At 36.6% G+C, this 21,593-nt stretch overlaps 1 protein-coding gene across 5 annotated transcripts in view; it reads left to right on the top strand.

Annotated features, from left to right (window-relative positions):
- si:dkeyp-72e1.9 (syntaxin-binding protein 4) overlaps positions 1-21,593 on the top strand; it is a 51,879-nt gene that overhangs the window by 8,473 nt on the left and 21,813 nt on the right. For 2 of the 5 annotated variants that reach the window (XM_058771462.1, XM_058771460.1), the window contains exons 1-6: positions 844-961; positions 2,794-2,867; positions 10,352-10,447; positions 16,712-16,781; positions 17,003-17,077; positions 20,639-20,718. In XM_058771462.1, coding sequence (XP_058627445.1) covers positions 894-961; positions 2,794-2,867; positions 10,352-10,447; positions 16,712-16,781; positions 17,003-17,077; positions 20,639-20,718 — 463 coding nt within the window. In that variant the 5' untranslated portion in view covers positions 844-893. Of the gene's footprint in view, positions 1-843; positions 962-1,109; positions 1,208-2,205; positions 2,252-2,793; positions 2,868-10,351; positions 10,448-16,711; positions 16,782-17,002; positions 17,078-20,638; positions 20,719-21,593 lie in introns of those variants that run through there. The other 3 variants (XM_058771464.1, XM_058771463.1, XM_058771461.1) reach the window with 3 other exon arrangements.

Genomic DNA, 21,593 nt, shown 5'->3' with positions numbered 1-21,593 from the left:
CTCTAGCTTTGCATGGGATGACCATAGAAAATAACACTGGCTAAAAATGGAAACAGTCGAGAGATTAAATATGTCTTTCTGAGTTGACAAGGATTTAGAGTTTTCTGCTTTTGCACAAATGTCGTTTTCTCCCCAAAAGCAATAGCGTTTCCTGTTTTTCCATTTTTTCATGACTACAGTGAAATGGCTACAGTGACAATGTGATTCCATCATCAGGAAGTTAAGAAATCACAACCGTCCTTCAGTAGCCTATACTGTAAAAAGAAAAATATGCTATACTGTCTAATTAGACTTTTTCCAATGACGTTTGTTGGTGTAACCAAGTTTGATTTAGTCATATTTTTCGCTTAAATAAAAGCAGTTGCATCACATTTTTCTTCATTAGACTGTGCATGGGCTTCATCTGGATGTGTGGTCCAGTGATATTATTTTGTTTTGTAGATCCTGTGTCTTGTTTGAAGTCTCAAGAGATTAGCTTGTCAGTTTTAATTCCCATATCATGTTTGATCTGATGCAAAATACTTTTTGGTATTTCTATACTACAGTTCAGTCTGATGTCTTTGAAAGACCCCTTGGATTGAAATAGTTTAATGTCAGCAACACTTTGTATATCACACCACCTTTAAGCCTTTACAGTCCTTTCATGAACATTTGGCTTCCACTTTGGGAACCACCTGTTCCAGTCATTGTTAAACAATGACAAAAAATCTATCTATAGAAAAAACACTACCCCTCATTTCTGTTGCATAAGATTTAATCTGTGGGCAAAGTTGGTGATGTTTAGGATCATCTGTATTAGAGGGCTGTGGCAGTGAATCATGTGGCTCGCGCTGTATCGGACCTCCGCGAGGCGCTGATCACGAGAGGAATGGGCATACGGTACACGCCGCTGGATGCGCAGAAATTTCTTCAAAATGCCTACATTTTCGGTCATGTACAAGGGAGCAGTCATGATTAGCAGGTAATAACCTTTCTTTTGTAATTTTGTGGTAGCTGAGCTGCATTACGACTCGTTTTTTCAGCTCATTAGCTCCAGTGAGCAATAAGCGCTCGAGCGGTCTTGACAGATGCGTCGACATAACGCGCATCTTCACTTCGTCCGCTACTGTTTTTGGAGACTTTTGGGCAGTTTATGGTACCTGGGCTGTGCTCAGGTGTGTCACTAACAAAGCGTGTTACTAATGTAATTGGTGAGAGAAAGGAAAACGTGAGTAAAATGTGTTGAACGACTGTTACTTCACCATTTGTTCTTAGACAAATCGCATTGACTGTAGTTACAGCGTGGAGAAGTGCGTATTTCATTTCATTTCACCCGCTACGCTTTGAAGAATCCACAACACTATAAATGATGTACTATTAATGTGCTCTAATCACCTGGAGATTATAATGTATTCGTGCGTACTCACTAAATCCATTCATACATACCTCGTGGAATTCATCAAACTTTGCTAGGCTTTATGCGTTTTAAATCAGAGGTTTTTAAACTTTTTGATGCCAATCACCCACCCAAAATGATGATACATTTGCAGGGGACCCACTTTGTAAAATATAAAGGCAGCTGGATATTTTCATGTACAAAGAACATATGTGAGCACTAGCCTATATTAAGCATGATATTCAGGACAACATGGTTGTTGCAAAATTAAATAATTGGCTTTTATATAGCCTATCAGTTACTCTAAAAACCTAAATAAATCATTCAAATATTGGTAATCTGGAAAATATTTACTTTGTATAAAGGTAACTGTATGTTAATGTTAACATGTGCAGTTAAATTCAAATTTATTTGTATAGCACTTTTTACAGTACGTATTGAAAACATTTCCAGTGAACAAACCAAAAAAGGATACAAAACAAGTAGGCTATTAAATATTCTAGAATGTATGTATAAACATTTGATGAACTCCTCTCAGAAACCCATATGTTTTTTTAAATTCTTATTAGAATAAAATAACCGTTATTAGTTCCACATTGATAGTTCAGTGTGTGCCAGGAACTTTAACAGCCCTAAAAAGATATATATATATTTTATTTCCACTGACCCCCTACTATTTTAAATGTCTGTTTTAGAGGGTGCTGTGCTGGGGACAGTGGACACTCTGATATGTAACTCTTGTGAAGAATGTTTAGCTTGAATTGTAGCCTCAGACAAAGTCTTATAAGGTTCAAACAATCTGAAGTACAATTTCAAGGACATTGCAGTGAGTCTGCAGGAAAGGCTGGAATCATGCATCTTTCTGGTGTAGTACTGGTAAGTCACATAACAACAAAATGCCTAAAGAATGTCAGTGTCCTGATATATTGCCTACTAAACAAGAAACGTCATAATATTCATTTCTCTTTAACTGCATGAAAACAGTGTTTCCACTGCCAAAGGGGTTGAGTTTCTTTAATAAATTACTTCATTTTACTTAACAATTTAAGTAAAACATAATCACTGTTCTCAAAAATCAGAATCACACACAGATTCTGAGTTCATGAGAAAGAGGAGCCTGTCCAAAGCAGGACATTTATGCTAAATAATTTATACTGATCCCACTGGAATGAACTGGTCTTGATACTAATAACAGTCCACAGGCACAGTGTGTTCAGAAAATTCACCCCCAGATAAACTCACAGTGAATATTTTTTTTCAGTATTCAAATATGAATTGAATCACCAGCCTAAAATGTAACAGAATTTCAAGAGTTTGTTTCACATAAAAAGGTTTTTCTGAATCTAACAAGCCTCACTATGTTACTAAGTTTTCCATGTTTTAACATGGATGCTCCTTTTTTTCTCCATCCTGCACAGGACACTGATGGGTCCGTATGGAGTAGATCGAGCAGTGCATTCTATGGAGTTTACAGACTGTGAGAATGGATTAGGTAAGTGCCTCTTAACATATTAATTTCATTGTATATTTGTGTGTTTGTATAATTTACCAAATATTCCATCAGATCCTCTATCAGAACACTCTGTCTTCAATCTTTGATGACCACCTTAGAAATCACATTTCTTTTGATAAATGCTGTCTTTTGTGTGCGGATTGAGAATGACGGGTTACTAAGAAATATTCAAGACATAAGAAAGGTATGGAGTAGCACATCTTTTAGTCGATTTTAATGAGGCCTATTGTACAGCATGCGTCTCTGATCTGGTCATGGGGAAGTGAAATAAGGTGTATGGCGGAGTCTCTCAGCGAAGCGATGGGATATGTTTGGGGTATGGTTGTTTTCCAGTCTTTCAAGTCTTGTGCTGTCTTTGTTATATTTATTCCGCAGCCTGATCTCCCTCTTCACAATAGATCAAAAACATTATTTGAAGGCAGCTCTAAGCTCCTTAAACCTGTCCTTCTTATATCCCAACTTGCACTGTCAACAATCCATTGTGTTACAAGACGATTCTGTTTTAGGAGACATTTTCATGAATACAGACTCAGGAAGTGGAGCTCTGTATAAAAACAGCACTGATAAATCAAATATTTTACAACACATATTTGCAGTGCTATCATGTACATACATAAGTGTGATGCTGTCATAAGCATTCAAGGGTTTTTTCCAGGACACAGTCCTTACTTTGCATTTATTTTTGAGTTATATGACATTTTTTGAGTTTGAGTTTAGTAAAGAACACGCTTTGTGGATAACCGGGTTGCAGTCCTTTTCATTAAAGTGCTTCCAACTCTGAAGATTTATCTTGAAGTGAATCTATTAATATGCAATACCAGCGCAAAACTCAATTAGTGCCAATACATTGTCTGTCTATTAATACCAGATAAGCCTGAAGCAAAAAGAGGATATTTATTATTCCATGAGTGTGACTAAACCGTGTGACCAAAAGCGAATCTGAAGCATCTGTACTGTCCATCAAGGGAAGTGTCTTCTTAGCATGTATTCTGCCTTTGAACTGCCTGCTAATGGATCTTCCACAGGTATGGGTGTGAAAGATGCTCATCTCATTAAAGGATTTCATGTTTTGGTGGCGTCAAAGCTCTTTGCTGTTGTTTCAACAATTAATGGCCTGACAACATTGATTTGCAGTTGCTCTCTCACATAAGGGATCAGCCATTGTTTCACACACTGACATCTAGTTTATTCAATATAATAGCTTTTAGATGAACCCTAAGTTTTATCAGTTTTCTTATTTCTTATTTCATCGATATGTTTTTTTTACCACCTAATTTTTAATCAAAATATCATACTTGGGTCTGTTGCTACTTCGCCACAACTTTAACTCAGTATTTTTTGTTTATGTTGTACTGGACCCGTCTTGTTGTTAAAGGGATAGCCCACTCAAAAATGAAAATTCTGTCATTAATCACTCACCCTCATGTCGTTCCAAAACCGAATACTCGTGGTACTCGTGGTGCTGTCGTGAACGTGCGTCGAAAACTGACACAGAGGAGAAGAAATTGTTCAATAAAGTCGTTATTTTTGTTTTCTTTGCACACAAAAAGTATTTTGAGAATAATTTTAAAATGATTTTAAAATATATTTCAAAGGTACCATTAGGGCTGTGCGATTTGGGGAAAATATCTAATTGCGATTTATTTATTTTTGACAGATATTGCGATTGCGATTTGATTTGCGATTTTAATTTTGCAAAGTCAAGCTTCAGCTCAATATTGTCAGTAGTGTGAGGCACAGTATGTGTATTGTTCTTTGCTGAAAAAAACAATAGAAACCATCACAGAGTGGTTTCCATTAAAACCATTACAAAATTCCTTTTTGTAGTGTGTTTTGGGCATTATTGCAATAGGAATTGCTGTTGTTCTATTGGTTCCCATCTGCCAGATTACATCCCACCAATAGAATCCATCAAATGCCAGTAGACACCATTATATTAAAACCAATACAATTCCCATTATAACCCTTTATAATTATAACCCATTACATTTTCTATTGTGTTTTGGGAGGAGTTCTATTGTTTTTTCAGCAGGGAAGATTATAATGGTATTACTACTTTTACAGAATTTACTTAATTACTGAATTGTATAAGATTTGTTTATTTTGTGTAAATAAAGAACTGTATTACTTTAGTCAATTATTCAAGTATTACATAGGTTACATAGGCTGATTTATTCATTTTTAAGTATTTGGGATTTTAAGAACAAGTGGAAAATGTGCTGAATGTTTCATTTCATCCAAGTGAAATTAGCAAACATTTGTTTCAAACGTGGAGCCAGGCGTGAGTTGACACAGGTTGCCGTCAAGCCTCCTCCATACTGCCAGATGCGCTCGTATAGAGACTTGCGGTGCGTGTGTGCAGCAAGTGTAAATGGCTCGTCCGTGAGATGCGGGATACGTGCCGTGTGAGGCAGAGAGGAACGAGTATGAGAAGCATTCAGAGACGCAGACTGTGTGTGCGGTCTACTGAATTGGGAATAGCGAACATGCATTATAAACTTATTTCAAATTAGAATCTGTTGGGGAGATAAAATGTGTAAGATAACGTTCATGTACTAATAAAAACAAATAAGAAAATGTATATTTTATTCTCCAGTACTAAAAGCAGAACCGATAAGGGAGCTCTTTTGCATTGTGGCACAGCTCTTGCAAATTAACCTTTTTTGTTCGGTGTCTGTCATTTCAAAGCCGAAGTAATCTCATATTACATAAAATTTTCTTTAGTATTACTTTGCCTGACTATTGATCTGACCTTGTAGATGCCATAATCCCACTCGCGCCGCTTTCTATTTTTATTTATTTTTTGACACTCAAGGCTGGCAGTCATGCATTTGCGTTTGATCTGGAACAGAGAACATTGCGTCCACATCGCAGGCTTTGCGATTAGTTAAATCGCAACATCTCAAATCGCGATTGCGGTTCGATTTCGATTAATCGCACAGCCCTAGGTACCATTCATTTCGTTCGATGTAAAACTGTCTTTAAGGTTTCCTTTAAACTCAGTACCTTTAAACTCAGTGAAGTGAAACAGGATTTCTTTGTGTTTAACTCACTTAGTAATCGATTCAGTGCAGCACAGAGTTTACATTACTGGAAGAACATCATTCTGTCACCAGGGAGATTTGGAGCCAATAAACTCATTTCAGTCCACTTGATGACCTCAGGGGGATGCAAACCTCACAACATATACCTGAAGCTCTGAAAGTCTTATGTGTGTAATACCCAGGGTTCCTACGCGTTTTGGAAAAGTATGGAATTTGATTTAAGTCATTTCCAGGTGTGGAAAAGTATGGAAAAAAGAAAGCAGATTATGGAAAAATATTAGCATTTCCAGACTTTTGCCCCTATTGAGATTTTTATGATAGAAAATTAAGAAATTAATGAAAATAAATGTATCAAACAAGAAGTGTGTTTTCATGGCAGCTGCTTAGTGATTCTTTAATGATTGTCAAACATGACTACGTGCCGAGATGAGGAAATGCCTCCCCGCTTAGAACGTGAATTTGAAAATGCAACACACGCCGAGCCGAACATCTTCCCTTGTAATGACGTGTTATGAGAAGCATTTCTAAACCTGTTGTCCCACAAAACAGAACATGTTTTTACTCCACAACATCAGTTGAGTGTTTAAAATAACTTCCTTTTGTGATCTGATGTAGCTTCTTTATCACTGTATACTGTAGATTAGCAATGGAATATAAATATACTTAATTATTATGAAAATACCCGAGATGGCTTGAAGTACACACATAGACTATACATTGTTGCAGTCGAGTGTTTATTGTCTTCATGTTTGATCATTTAAGACGTTTCTATCATCTTTTTATTCAGTGAAATCGGGAGGCCTTTGCCCATATTAGGGATTTCCTGGAGCTTCATCAGTTCTGTTACTTCTGTGATACTTATGTGGAGTTTCTGCGCAAGGGTGCCCTCCGGCTGCCAGTATGAATGAATCAGACAATAATGCTCAATAATGGCCAATCCATCCAATTTTGGGTAAAAATAGGAAAAATAATGGTTCTCTCGAAAGAAATTTGAAGTAGACATGTGATAATCCATGTTTGTCTCCAGTGTACCAAAGTGTTTTTGTTAATATGTTTTTAAAAATCACATTTTAAATCGCCAAAAACACTCTGATGTGCCAATCCATCAGAACTGAACCAACCCAAAAACTGTGGTTAAAAACCGATGTAGAGCGGCCGGGGACAGTTCACCTCTCCCAAATGGTGCGGACAAGGAGGGCTTATCCGCTACATTAGTGGGACAAGTGGGCTAAAGTCAGTCACACCTTGACTTTCTTCCAAATAACGCACATTTCATTCATAATATTAAAACTAGGAGTGTCAACGTTAACGCATGCGATTAATCTAAAAAAGTTAACGCGTTAATATTTTTTTTACGCAAATTAATCGCTTGATAAGGTTTGACCCCAACTTCTTCCCGTCATCGCAGCGCGGAAGGTTATTGTGTGATGAGGGGACAGCACCAGTGTTGCCAGGGTAACGTTAGGCACTAGTGGGCTATTTTGAAAATACAGTCGCTGGAAAATTGCAGAGCCGTGGTTTGCGTTTTTTTGGGCTACTTTTATAATGTACCGCGGCCGCCCAAAGTGTATATAGACAAATAAAATTAAAATAGATCCTTTTACTAATGTGTATTATACTTGGAATGTATCCCCGGCAACTTAAGAACAGAGAGGCGGTTGTAACATCACAAACAACGTGAGTTTCAGCAGAGCACACATGTCTTTTACACAGCAGAAATAAACATGACAACAGCCACTATAGATTATATAAGATAATATACACACGATTACGATAGATATGGTCTGTATGTGATTTTCTTGAGAATGTGTACATCTGAAATGCTAATTTGTGCAGTGATATACAAGGTTATAAATAGCATATTTTAACAACAGTAAACGACCAAATTCCACATGTGATCGTAAAAGGAAGTTATTACTTCATGTAAGGTCGCAAGAAAATCTTTTGTTGTATTTATTTAGAAATACTTTTGATAATAGTTGGGTAAATGTATACTGGGATTGAAGCGATGTGGCTTGGTAAACGTTTTATTGTCAGTTTAAAGGCTGATAATGGCTGAATAAAAACAAAAGAATAATGATAAAAGAATAATAAGGATTATGTCTCATACCTGGCGGAAGTGTGAAAGCTTCTGTTTCCTTAAAACCGTTTGTGATGCATCTTTATTTCAACACATTTACAGGTAAATCCTAGTATTTTAAATTTGTGATTAATCATGATTAATCACAGTCCATGACTGTGTCTTGACTTGACTTCTGGTCGTGAGTGACAGTGTTGGGGGATAAGAAATCTGTTGATTGTCGAGTGCCAAATAAACACAGAGTGTTTATTATGTATATAGAGTATATTTATTTAAGTTCTGATAACTTATACTGTTTTGTGCAGAATTGTGTTTTTCAAATGTTCTGTTGAAGGATTTGTGCAATTGAGAAGTATAAGCTTGTCTTACACTTATATTGTTATAGTAAAACATGGCTGTTTGTGCAAAATTGTTAGTAAAAAAACCTACAATTTTTTTTTCTCGGCCGGGGGGTGTTGGGCACGCACAGAGGGGGTCTCGCCCGGAGAGTAATTCAATGTAGAACCGCCACTGACTTTTATGTGTGCATGAGAAACCATTAAATTTAGCATATAGGATGATGCACACTGAGCCACCTAGTGTGCCATGAGCCCATTTCATGGTGTGGTTTCTTAACCGCCACAGAGTATGCATTAAAGAGACCTAAGGCTTTGAAATATGACATACTGCCCTATAACGAAAGCCAAATTTTGAACACTTTTTTTTTTTACAGTACCAGTCTTTTTTATAGATCCTTGTACTTGGCAAATAGGAAAATGCACACAGCCGTATTATACCATCAGCCCATTTCAAATAAGCTGCCACAGAGGAAATTTAGATCTCTATTAATTCATGTGCATTCATTTTTTCATAATAAGATGGCAGTGATGCACAAAGGAAACAGGTTATAAGAAACTAGAAATTGTAATGCATAAGCATGCAACAAATCACCATGTGCATGTAAATAGTTTCTCGAGGGCACAGAAAAGTTTCTTGTGTGCATTATTTTTTTTTATTTTAGGGGCTCTGTATGTTGTCACTTTGAGAAAATCAATGAAAAGAACCCTGAGAAAATAAAAATATTTACAGATGATGGTACCACATACCAAATATAAAGCTGAAAATAATGCTGTATGAACCATTTATGTTAAATATGGTCTAGAAAATCTACCGAGAGGTTTGGAAATTTGAGTCGGGAAAGGTATGGAATTTTGAAATGGAAAATGTGTAGGAAACCTGAATACCTAAAACTAATACTGACCCGAGTCAGCTGTAAATCCTTACTTTAGGGAGACTCATTTGAACATAAGCTGTTTAAGACCTCTATTATCGGACTTGAAATCAGACACAAATGGACACATCTACAGCAGCTGGGGTGCAGTATTGATCTATTTATATTAGGATTAGTTTCCTTACCAGAGTGACAAATAATTTAATGTACAGTACCATTCAAAAGTTTTAGGGTACTGTAAAAACTGTTATACTGTAAAAATATTATTGCCATTTAAAATAACTGTTTTCTATTTTAATATAACTTTATTCCAACAATTAACAATTTATTCCTGTGATGTCAAAGCTGAATTTTCAGCATCATTTCTCCAGTCTTAAGTGTCACATGATCCTTCAGAAATTAATCTAATATGCTGATTTAATGTTGAAAACAATTGTGCTGCTTAATTCTTTTGTGGAAACCATGATATATTTTTTTAAGGAATTTTATTTTTATTTTTTATGAATAGAAGTTTCAAAAGAACAGCATTTATAATATACATTATAAATGTTTTACTGTCATTTCTGATCAATTGTATGCATCCTTGCTGAATAAAAGTATGAATTTATTTTCTTTTTTAATATATTATGACCCCATTATGACTTTTGAATGGTAGTGTATGCTACAATTTACATTACACACAGCACAAAGTACATTCAATGTCAAATGTTTTTTTTTTAACTACTAAAATGGCTTTGGGTTTCTAAAAGGGAACAAATGAGAGTTAAAGCTTTCAGCAGGCATCAGGTAAAGCTGTCTATTGTTCATGGTAAACATCATAAGTCTGCTTTATCTCCTCTTATTTAGATAGAAATAGAATGATTCACAGTCTGTTTTGTCAAAAAACAATAGCGAATGTTCATTTCACAGTCACCTGTGAGCAAATTTTCTGTGCATACTGGCAATGTAGTGGCATTCATTTGACAATGAAAATGGCCACGCAGTCCTGATGTAAGGAACTGTGGTATGATTTCTGTGTTTTGCTTACATTTATTTGACTGGAAAATACAATATCAACACCTAAACAAAAGTATGGAAGAATAATATTTTACAAGGTCTTTGAATGAAGCATGCTTTGTCTCTTCTTAAGGAATCAAAGTGATCGGTGGTGTGAAAGAACTAACAGGGGAAGAATATGGTGTTTATGTGAAGAGGATCTTACCTGGTGGCCTTGCTTCCAGTGATGGTAAGTTTTCTCAATGTTTTAATTTTAAAAACATTTTTTCACAGTTTGCCTTAACATTTGGTGTTCTAAAATTTATAAACAATGTTATAGTCCAGGTGATATGTGAAAATAATGTTCACTTTTTCATAAAAGCTTGAAACTTGGTACACTTGTAAAGTTTGCTGCCTTAAACATTTTCAGAAATGGAGCGTAAAAACACCTCATGGTTGCCATGGTGACCATTTTACTTTCCGCCATAACCAAATTATGTATTTTGTGTCATCTCCTGAACCAAACAAGATAACACAGAAAAGGTTATGTCTACCCCTATGTTTTGATGGTCAGTGATTACAATGATATAAACTACCAACAAACATAAATTGTTCAGATGAAGAGTAACGGTGAAATCAGCAGCGAGCATCACAGTATCACAGCATTTACAAAAGTCCATATTATGGCTATTATTTTATTTTTTTCTTTCTTTGATAATTAACTAATATTTTATTCAATAATACATTCAAATATATTTTCAAGAATACTATCATGTATTTCAGAGAAAATCATCTCAGGTAAGTGTATTTTTCCTTAGTCAGGTAGGCGATAGTGTGACGGCAATGCTATCAGGTGAACAGTTAATGGTTAATTCAGCGACTTTATGAGAAGGATTACAATGAAATCTCAGAAGATGCAGAATGAAATTTCAAACATTTTTCATGAAAACTTAATTTACAATCATTCTCTAGGGCCAGAGTTGTCTATTATGTTGTCCACAAGGGGGAAGCCAGGGTCCTGCATGCGGGCAGGTACATGCAGGTGAATTGCTAATATTTGATGGAACGGGTGGAATAATATTTATGTGTAGGGTGTGGTGCGGGTAGGACGGTGACAAGCACGGGCGGGTTGCGGGTCCATTAACCAAGACTATTTCAACTGGGTCTAGTACACGCTGAGCAATATAGCCAATCACGCTTCCACTAATTGACAGCTGTAGTGATTATATTAAAGTGAGTGCTCTTTGCCTGCTTTCTGTATTTAATCTATTCACAATTTGAATAAAAGTTTTAATAAATGAGTTTTGTCTACCTCATGTAGGAGATTTAATACAGGTGCGGTTCGGGTACCAGTTTTTATGTCAAATGGGTCAGGTTTGGGATTAAATTGGTGTTTCTGTCAGATAACGTGTCGGGTGTTCTGTTAATTACTGCGATTGTGGGAAGATCATTTCACCAGCCAGGAAAGGTGAACGAAAATGCCTCTCTGTGATGTTACCACGAGACATTGCTTACTTACAGATCTCAGGCTTCTGGAGGGGATGTAGATTCATATGACTGAGTGGAAGTAGGAGGGTGCTGAGCCTGTGGCTGTTTTGTATGCAAACATCAGTGTCTTGAACTTGATGCGAGCCGCAACCGGTAGCCAGTGCAGGCTCATTGAAGACCAGTCGTGCCGCTGCATTCTGAAACATTTGTCGAGGTTTGATTGCGCATGATGGAAGTTCAGCCAGAAGAACATTGCAATAATCCAGCCTAGAAATGACAATTGCCTGGGCAAGACGTTGTGCAGCATGCTTTGTTTGGAAGGGTCTTATCCTCCTGATGTTGTGCGACGCAAACCTGCCTGATCAAGCTGTCTTTATGGTACTTGATGCTCAGTTGGTCGCCAAAGAATGATTTTTGATGAACCTAGCAGGATGATGAAATCATGCTGTAGAGTTGGAGTGGCAGGCAATATGAGAAGCTCAGTTTTTGCCAGGTTGAGCTGCAGGTGAGGATCCTTGATCCATGCCGAGATGTTTGACAGGCAGCCTGAGATCTATGCAGCTACTATTGGATTGTCTTGTTGAAATGAATGATAGAGCTATGTGTCATCAGCATAGCAATGGTAGGAGAAACCATGTGCTTGTATAATGGGTCCCAGTGATGTAGTGTATATGGTGAAGAGGAGGGGTCCAACAACTGATCCCTGAGGAACCCCTGTGGCCAGTTTATGTTCTTTGGATACCTCTCCTCCACAGGAAACCCTGAAAGACCTACCTGTGAGATAAGATTCAAACCAGTGGAGTGCAGATCTGGTGATGGTAGACAGGATAATCTGATGATTCACAGTGTCAAAAGTGGCAGATAGATCCAGCAGAATAAGACCTGATAATTTGGAATCAGCTTTCGCAATCTGTAGGGCTGTATGGCCGCTTCTGAAACCTGATTGGTTAGTGTTCAGTTGGTCATTCTGTGAAATAAATAATGTAACTTTGTCTATAAAGGTGTGAACCAAATGGTCCATGCCAGTAGAATAACAAAGGAACAGCATTCCTCAGGAACGTCTTGTAGATTGCAGGATCTCCAGTGGGAAGGTCCTAACAGTATCTGTTGTTTCTAGTCCTTTTGTCTTCAAGTATAAAATTATATTCCACAGACAGAACTTTGGGAGAAGCTAGGATTCACAAGGGATTGTATGAAGGAAGACATGCTAACATCGCTATTGAAGAACTGCTACACTACCATCTTCAATAAATTGTACCCACAGAAATTTTGGTCAAGCCTTAATTCTTTGTATAAGAGAAATCTAGTACATTGGTGAGCCACCCAAAAGACTGCTCACAAATATACAGTAAATATGATGATACAATACAAATATGATGGGGCAACTTTTTAGGTTAGAAGGGGTAGTATGCACAGGTCTGTCTAGACAGATATTGTCTTGACAAGAAGTTAAAGTGGATCATAAAGTGTCAGTTGCTGTATTTACATCCAGAGATGAGAAATGGGTGGGTGAGGGAAGAGAAGATGACACTACAGAGGAAAGATGGAAGGGTAAAAGGGAGTGTAGGTTTTGCTTAAAAGTAACTGGTAGAGGAATTGGTTTCACACAGGTAGTAATATGTAGGTTAAATGTAATAAAGAAATGATCAGAGATGTCTAGAAGTTTCACCAAATGTTGTCTGTGATACAACTGCATGTGTGAATTAAGTCAAGCTGGTTGCCTGATTTGTTAGTGCTTGTGGTGGTAAGCTATTTGAGATCAAATGAAGCTTGGAGTGGAAGTGGAAATCTGCAGTGTAAGGCTTCTCCAGATGGATTTCGAAGTCACCAAAGACTACAAGTGGACTGCCATCCACAGAGAATGAGGACAGCAGCCCATACATCTTCTCTATAAAGGTGCCCAGTTGATCAGGAAGGCGATAAATCATTACAATATGGAGTTTAACAGGAGCTGTTACCATAATAACATGAAACTCAAAATAATTTTTATTGCATAGTGAAGAGTGGGTTGAGTATTTCCAATTATTAGAAATGAGAAGACCAGTACCCTTCCAACCTGACGGGGGGTGAGAGAAAGGGAAGTTGTTAGAGAGAACAGCAGGAGTTGTAGAGTCTTCTGGATGAATCCAGGTCTCAGTCAAGCCCAAGATACTAAGAGTAGACTGAGAAGTAATGGCCAGAATGAAGTTTGTTTACAGCTGACTGACCATTCCAGAGACCCACAGAAAATGACAGAGGTGCAGCAGAATAGGTGCAGATAGGACACAGTTTAGCAAGATTGCACTGTTGTTGAGAGAGAACAAGAAAATATTGGAAACACACTATCGCCTTCCTGATTCTGCCTGAGAGGTAAGGAAAAATACACTTACTTGAGATGATATTTTTTTTATATCTCGGAAATATATGATTGTATTCTTGAAAACAATCTTTTATTGTGCTATTGAATAAAATATTAGTTAAGCTGGTGTGTGGTGGGTGTTCTGGCTCAATATGGCTGCTGTCATCCAGGTGGATGCTGCACACTGGTGGTGGTTGAGGAGATTCCCCCTTCAATGTAAAGCGCTTTGAGTACTCAGAAAAGCACTACATAAATGTATCGAATTAATAATTAATTAATTAAAACAATATTTTATTGTACTATTGAATAAAATATTAGTTAATTATCAAAGAAAGAAAAAAATAATAGCCATAATATGGACTATTGCAAATGCTGTGATACTGTGATGCTCAGATACTGTTATTTCCTTCTCACATTGCTGATTTCACCATTAACTCCTCACCTTAACAGTTTATGTTTTAGTATATGGTATCGTTGTAATCTTTGACCATCAAAACATAGGGCTAGACATCACCTTTTCTGTGTTATCATATTTGGGTCAGGAGATATGACACAAAATACATAATTTGGTTATGGTGGAACGTAAAGTGGTTGCCATAGCAACCACAAGGTTTTTTTTTGCGATGGCTCCATTTCTGAAAATGTTCAGGGCCCTAACCTGTACAATTGTGCCAAGTTTCTTGCTTTTATGAAAAAGTGAACATATCGCCTCAAATTTTGCACATATCACCTGGACTATTAGAACATAAATTTATAGTTACCTATCTATAGTTATAGACCAGTGTGAATTTCCATGCTGGTCCAGGCTAGTTTATGCTGGTTTGGTGCTGGTCTAGCTATTAGATTATTATCACATTGTTACCTGCAAAACGTAGCTGGTGAAGCTAGTCATCCAGCATGGGAACTTGAAATCAGCTGTGACCCGTGAGTTTAATTAAATTGCTTTGATCCACATTTTATTCAGCAGCTTTTGCTAATAATCAAAATGAATCAATCTTGTCATTATCAATCAAAGCATCTACTGTGGCATCTAGAGATAAGCTTTACATTTACACTGAAATCTTTTGAATGTGAAGTATAATAGCCACATAAATTGAACCTGAGAAATTTGAACATTCAGACACAAAATTAGAAAGGAAACCATGTCAGTGCAGCTGTTTACATTTCTGCAAAACAGATTGTCTGTCTCACTGCGTATACCTCTGCTTAAGTCTCTCACGTGTGAAGGGGAGTTTAGCGTCATCCCTGTGCTTAGAGTTAATGCCCCTGACGGACTGGAATTAGAGTCTGTCTCCCATTCTGCTGCTGCCGCCGAGCCTGGGGTATATGGGAGCTTATATGGGCGCATGCGCTCTGAGGACGCTTTGCTTGTTTTTAGCCCCGAACACACAATTCCTGTCAGCTCACCATTCAGAGAAGTCAGCATGCTTCCTGGCTGATTTCTCTGGTTTGGTGGAAAGACAAACCAAGCATGCTGGTATTTACCTGGCATACAGGTATTCTGAGAGAATCTAGACAGCTTTTCACAGTACCGATAATCCAGGGTGACTGTAAATTCTGACACTGGAAAGGTGATATTTGGCTGAAGTGAAGTGAGTAGGACATAGGTGACCCCTTTGAGACTTTAACAGCTTGTTCCTTTCCAGATTTGATTTGTTCTGACAAGGTATCTCTGAAGTGATGGTAGAAGGGGTCGAGAAGACGTAACCCTGACCTACATTTGAGAGAGATGTTATTAATATGGCCTACGAAAATAAAACTAATTGAGAGCTGTATGCTGTATCTTCTACTGTCACAGTTTGCTAAAACACTTGAGGAGTTGCCAAAGTATAGCACTAAACATTCTGAACAGCAATGATGACTAGTTTGGGAATCTATTCTTGGCTATTTACTTTTTTATTTCTCATACAGAGCTGTTGAGGAACTTTTATGATCAAGGTCAACAGCATTGAAGTTCACATCACAGTCACCTTGCAATTACCTTAGCATGAAAAAAGTATCTGTTTTTAGTTATTTAAGTTTTCAGCATTAGCTCTTTATGTTCTTCATTTTTGACTCCTTCATAGTGGACTACAGATTTAACGACTGCATATATTACCGTTCAACAGTTTGGGGTTGGTGTGGTTTTTTAAAATGTTGTTGATAGAGGCCTTTATATGCTCATCAAGGCTGCATTTATTTGATTAAAAAAAATACAGTAAAACAGTTAAATATTTGTACAATTTTAAATAACCATTTTCTATTTTAATATATTTTAAAATGTTATTTATTCCTGTGATGGCAAAGTTGAATTTTTCAGCAGCCATTACTCCAGTCTTCAGTGTCACATGATCCTTCAGAAATCATTCTGTTTTTCTTATATAGAACCATGATACCTTTTTTTTTAGAACACCAAAAATAACAAAAAAACTGCATTTATTTGAAACAGAAATCTTTTGTAACATTATAAGTGTCTTAACTGTCGATTTTGGTTAATTTAATGCATCCTTGCTGAATAAAAGTATTAATTTCTTTTGAAAAAGATCTTACCAACCCCCTTGAACGGTAGTCTGTCTTTATATGGCAAAATGATTAAGAATAATATGTAAAGAATACTATATAGAATGTAATATTAATATATTTGTCAAGTCATTACATGGGTTTTTATTTATGGTCTTTATGGTTTTTATTTTATTATTGTTTTATTAGGAAACCTGCAGCCTGGAGATCAAATCTTGGAGGTGAATGGTGAAAGCTTGATTGGCGTGACAAGTGAACGGTACATACCTTGCTCTCCTATTTTTTATTGATTTATTCTACTATTCTGTTTGTGTAAACTTTCTGTGATGGCTATAGAGAAAATGAAGTCTGAAAATGCCTCAAGGACTGTAATGTTTTGGTCATTTATTCTCTTTTACCTCTTTTAACGGAAAAGTCCTCTACCTGCAAAATTAGGCACTTTTAAAACACTTTATGTCTGATATTGTTGTTTGATTGCAGAGCGGTGGACATTCTTAGAGCAGCATCCTCAACCAATCATATGCGCCTTCTCATAGCTAGAGATGAGGAAGCCAGGTAAGCCACTGATCGATCCTGAACATCACAAACTTTATTTCCGTTAAGTCTTTAGAAGAGTTTATTTTAAAAGCAGCGTCTTTTTATTCAGCAAGGATGCTATTATGATTCCTGAAGGATCATGTGACAGAGTAATGGCTGCTAAAATTTCAGCTTGTCATCACAGGAATAAATTACACTTGAAAACAGAAAAAATAATTTGTTATTTTAAATTGTAAAAATATTTACCGATATTACTGTTTTTTTTCAAGTATAAGTGACTTCTTTCAGTAACAGTACAAAATCCGACAGACCCCAACATTTTGAACTGTAGCGTATACGTTCAAAATATTTTTTTAATGTATAAGTAAAATTTATATTTCTAAAGATTTAGCTTTTTAAGCAAACCAAGGAGTTGTTTGTTGCTGTTTTTTTCGGGCTTTACTGCTAATAGTCCCTTTCATCGCAACCTGCAACAGTGGCATTTAACCAGCATTTGCAATCGCTTAAACACTCTCATCCACTGATATTGATCTGTGGATATCTGACCTGAGTATCTTTCATTTGAATGTCCACCCCTTAGACGACATGTTAAATAATTCAATGAAAGATGAATAATTTTGTTCATAAACTAGATCTGACTGAGTATTGGCAGTGCATGCGAGTCTCTTGGCGTGCTATTCAAAGACAAGCTTTGGACCCACAGGGCTCCCATACTGCTTCCTTCCACTGTTCACTTCACTCACTAGAAAAACACTATAAATGGAAAAACAGCATTCCTGCTTATGGAAATGCCAGTGACCTTTTCACTCTCTAAAACTTTAGTTAAATTAGGTCTATTGTTTTTAAGTAATGAGCAATCATTTTTCAGGCTTGAACATTTATAATTCTCTCATTCCCCCCCCCATTTTTCATGCAAATGTGAATTTTTTCCTATTTTATGTTATTATACAGAAACAATTATAAGAAAGCCATTCACAGGTTAATTTCTTGAGGTAACTAAAACACTGTGATTCTAGAGACTTTATAAACAATATTTTTCAACAATATAACAGCTTCACTGTCACTTTTGATCCATTTAATGCATCTTTGATGAATAAAAGTATATATTTCTTAAAGAAAACTGTACTGACCCCAAACTTTTGATTATAATATTGTATTAGTGTATGTACTTATGCTTGCTCATTTCCCCTACTTTACAATTTACTTTCACCTAAAATGCTCACTTAAGGTTAATCTTTAAAAACACAGATAATTTAACAGTTAAATGTAATATTTAGCAAAATTCAAAATGAGTGTCCATTTTTCATATGGTACACTGTACACATTTATTTTTAAAAGCTGTAAATAAAACAAAACAAAAATGTTATTTTCATGTTTAGTTCAGTGTAATACTTCCCATTTCTCTGTAAATATTTATGAAATCTAATAGCAATTTCTGAGTGAAAATTGTTTCTACATAAATTTTTCTACATACATTATAATGTTGCGATCCCTAGACAGAATAGTGCAAAACCACCTGTTCGTGCAGCTTCTAGTTCAAATGAGTGAGTAAGCTGCTAGAATACTATATAATATACTAAAGGATATTATATATTACTGAGCCACCATTGGCTTTAAGATTAATAGGTATTTATCCAGATTTTGGTACATATCAGACACATATTACGCAGAATCCCAGATGTGAGAGTCAGTGGCGTGACCGCAGTGTACTTTTGAACTTTACATATGGACAGACTGGCAGGAGATTCAGTCCCATGGCTCTGGACTGGCAGCAGATTGTATGAATGAAGGAAGAACCCTGCATTGCGTGCATGGAGATACTGAGGGAGCAAGAATGAGGGAGAATGCACTGCAAAAAATGCTTTTCTTACTTAGATTTTTTGTCTTGTTTCCAGCCAAAATATCTAGAAATTCTTAAATCAAGAAGGATTTTCTAGACAAGTAAAAATTATTGTTTTGTTTTCAGAAAAAACAAGTCAAAATTAAGTGACTTTTTGCTTGAAACAAGCAAAATAATCTGCCAATGGGGTAAGAAAAATAATCTTATTTTCTGTTTGAAATAAAATAATTTTTCTTACATTGGCAGTTTATTTTGCTTGTTCATCATTCTTGATTTAAGAATTTCTAGATATTTTGGCTGGAAACAAGACAAAAAAATCTAAGTAAGAAAAGCATTTTTTGCGGTGTGAGAACAGACTCACAGTTTAAGCCATGATGAGATGAGTCCTTGCGTCTCCATGCTTTAATCTGCGTTCTGCCCTTAACCAATGCGCATTGAGGGGATTACTCCGCTGCCTTCATGCAAAGACCTCCGCTGCCTTCACCCGCATATCAACAACCTGGAAGTCTTCAGGGACCGAAAGACTGAGAGCAGCATTTCTGGGCTTTTTGTTTGTGTGTATTTATGAGGAAGACGGTTTAGAATGTGCATGTATCCACGGTGGTTTATTGAGACAACACTCAAGCCTTTTAGAGCCAGCTCCTTACCATATGTATCACAACCTTGTCTAACCTCTCTCCCTTTAATCCGCACCGATAACCCGTCCTGAGGACGAAGGAAAAGGAGGAAAAGGCTCTTATTGCATTGCATCATGTACTTCGAAAGCTGTCACTTTGAGTACACATAGATATTTTGGGCTTAGAATAAATATGAATCGGCTCTGGTATGGAGGAACGCAGATGTCTGTGGGTCTACAGTAGATCTTGGCTGTCCTTGTATAGTCTTTTGAACCCACAAAGTGGCTTTGCATTGTAGTTAAAAGAAGCAAAGGTCTGCTCAGATTTGCATGTGTCTTTGGAGCCACTCAGGGACACCTGCATGTAGGTAAAGAGGCCAGTGGCCGAGGCTGTGCACCAGTGCGTAATGAACACATGTCCATAACTGAATATGGTTTGAGTCCAGTGACAGGACATTTCTGTTGACCTATATTTGACACTCAAGAGGTGTCTAGGGGAAAATGGACTGAGATGGAGGGGAATATTTAAATAGCCCAACTAAAGGCAACTAAAGAGAACTCAGCATGTTTATTTTTACTCAATAGGCCGATCACAAAATCCATTGGCATCGCTATATATTTCAGTAACAGTACAATGATTTGGTAGGACCAGTTGTTTTCCAGCAGTATATGACAACTACAAATTCATAAACACATTTACTGGATAACAGCTGGTCCTATATATAACATATATAAGATTATATATATAGTTTCCAGCTATTGTTCAAAATTATGCTTTATTTAATTTAATTTTTTATTTTAACATTTGCTATGTTTTTTCCTTCTTGTAGTGATGTGGAATATTTTAATCACTGTCTGCTGCCCTCTAGAGAGTTGTATATCTGCTTAGAGCATATTTGGACTGTAGATAACATTCCCGAGTCCTTCACAAACGAATGAACTGACATGATATTATTTTGGAATAGTGCAAGCTGTTCTTATGTAATCTGAGGGCAGTAAGAACTGTTATGTCATTTAGGTGTCTAAAGGTATTTGGGTTGTTTTTATGCTGGTATTGAAGGTTTTTACTTTTTTCTTGGTTACATTGTGTGTTATTTTTAATTCCTCTTCCGTCTTTGTGTAGGCGAGAATTTGTAGAGCTCCTTGAAAAATACGGCTCAAACGGCAGCACAGGATCTACCAGGAATTCACCTATTCAGCATAGTAGGTTTCTATTTTTCAGTCATTGTCAAGTTTACAGTACATGAAATGTACATATTTTAAAGGCATATTATTGCCTTTTGTAAATTCATTCATTTCTGTGCTCAGGTGTACTACAATGTCTCTTTCCTAACCTCACTACTTCCCTGACATAACAAAGGTTATGAAATGCTGATGATCATGCAATATGATCCTCACAACTGGAGGAGGAGAGGGAGAAATTCACATCACATCTCTTCATCATCATCCTCTCTCTTTTTTTAAATATATTTTTGGGGGGTTTTATGCCTTTTATTATTAGACAGTGGAATGCAGACAGGAAAGTATTGTTTGGAGAGAGGGGGGCGGGATCGGCAAAGGACCTAGAGACGGGAATCGAACTATGTCGGCGCACTAACCACTAGGCTATCAGCACCGACATCTTCCTCTCTTTTTAACACTTTCTCATATATATATATATATATATATATATATATATATATATATATATATATATATATATATATATATATATATGTAAAACCGGAGAAATACAAACTGTTTGTGTTTTCGAAAAACAATTTGTTTTTTTGGACTCAAGTCAATTATAATTATAATGTTTAGGCGAGAAACAAATCAGCCCTTGAAAATGGCTTAAGACAGCGCATTTGTCCATTATGCAATTTTGAACATCTGTTCCTGCCGGAGGGAAGACGCTCCACAAGAAAAGTTGTTGGGAGCGGGAGCGTGTGCTCATGCACTGGCTGCTCAGTCTCCCCTCAGTGTAGAATATTCTAATGATGTAACTTGCTTTAAGCACAGCAAAGAGTTTCATTCGAGTCTTTAATTTAAAAGTGCAAATGAGACGGAGCTTTGGTCAGAGGTCTTCATCTGGACAT

The sequence above is a fragment of the Onychostoma macrolepis genome, chromosome 03, assembly GCF_012432095.1.
Source record: "Onychostoma macrolepis isolate SWU-2019 chromosome 03, ASM1243209v1, whole genome shotgun sequence".
Classification (NCBI taxonomy): domain Eukaryota; kingdom Metazoa; phylum Chordata; class Actinopteri; order Cypriniformes; family Cyprinidae; genus Onychostoma; species Onychostoma macrolepis.
Note: the sequence above shows the minus strand (reverse complement) of the source record. Positions and strands in the feature narration are given on the sequence as shown.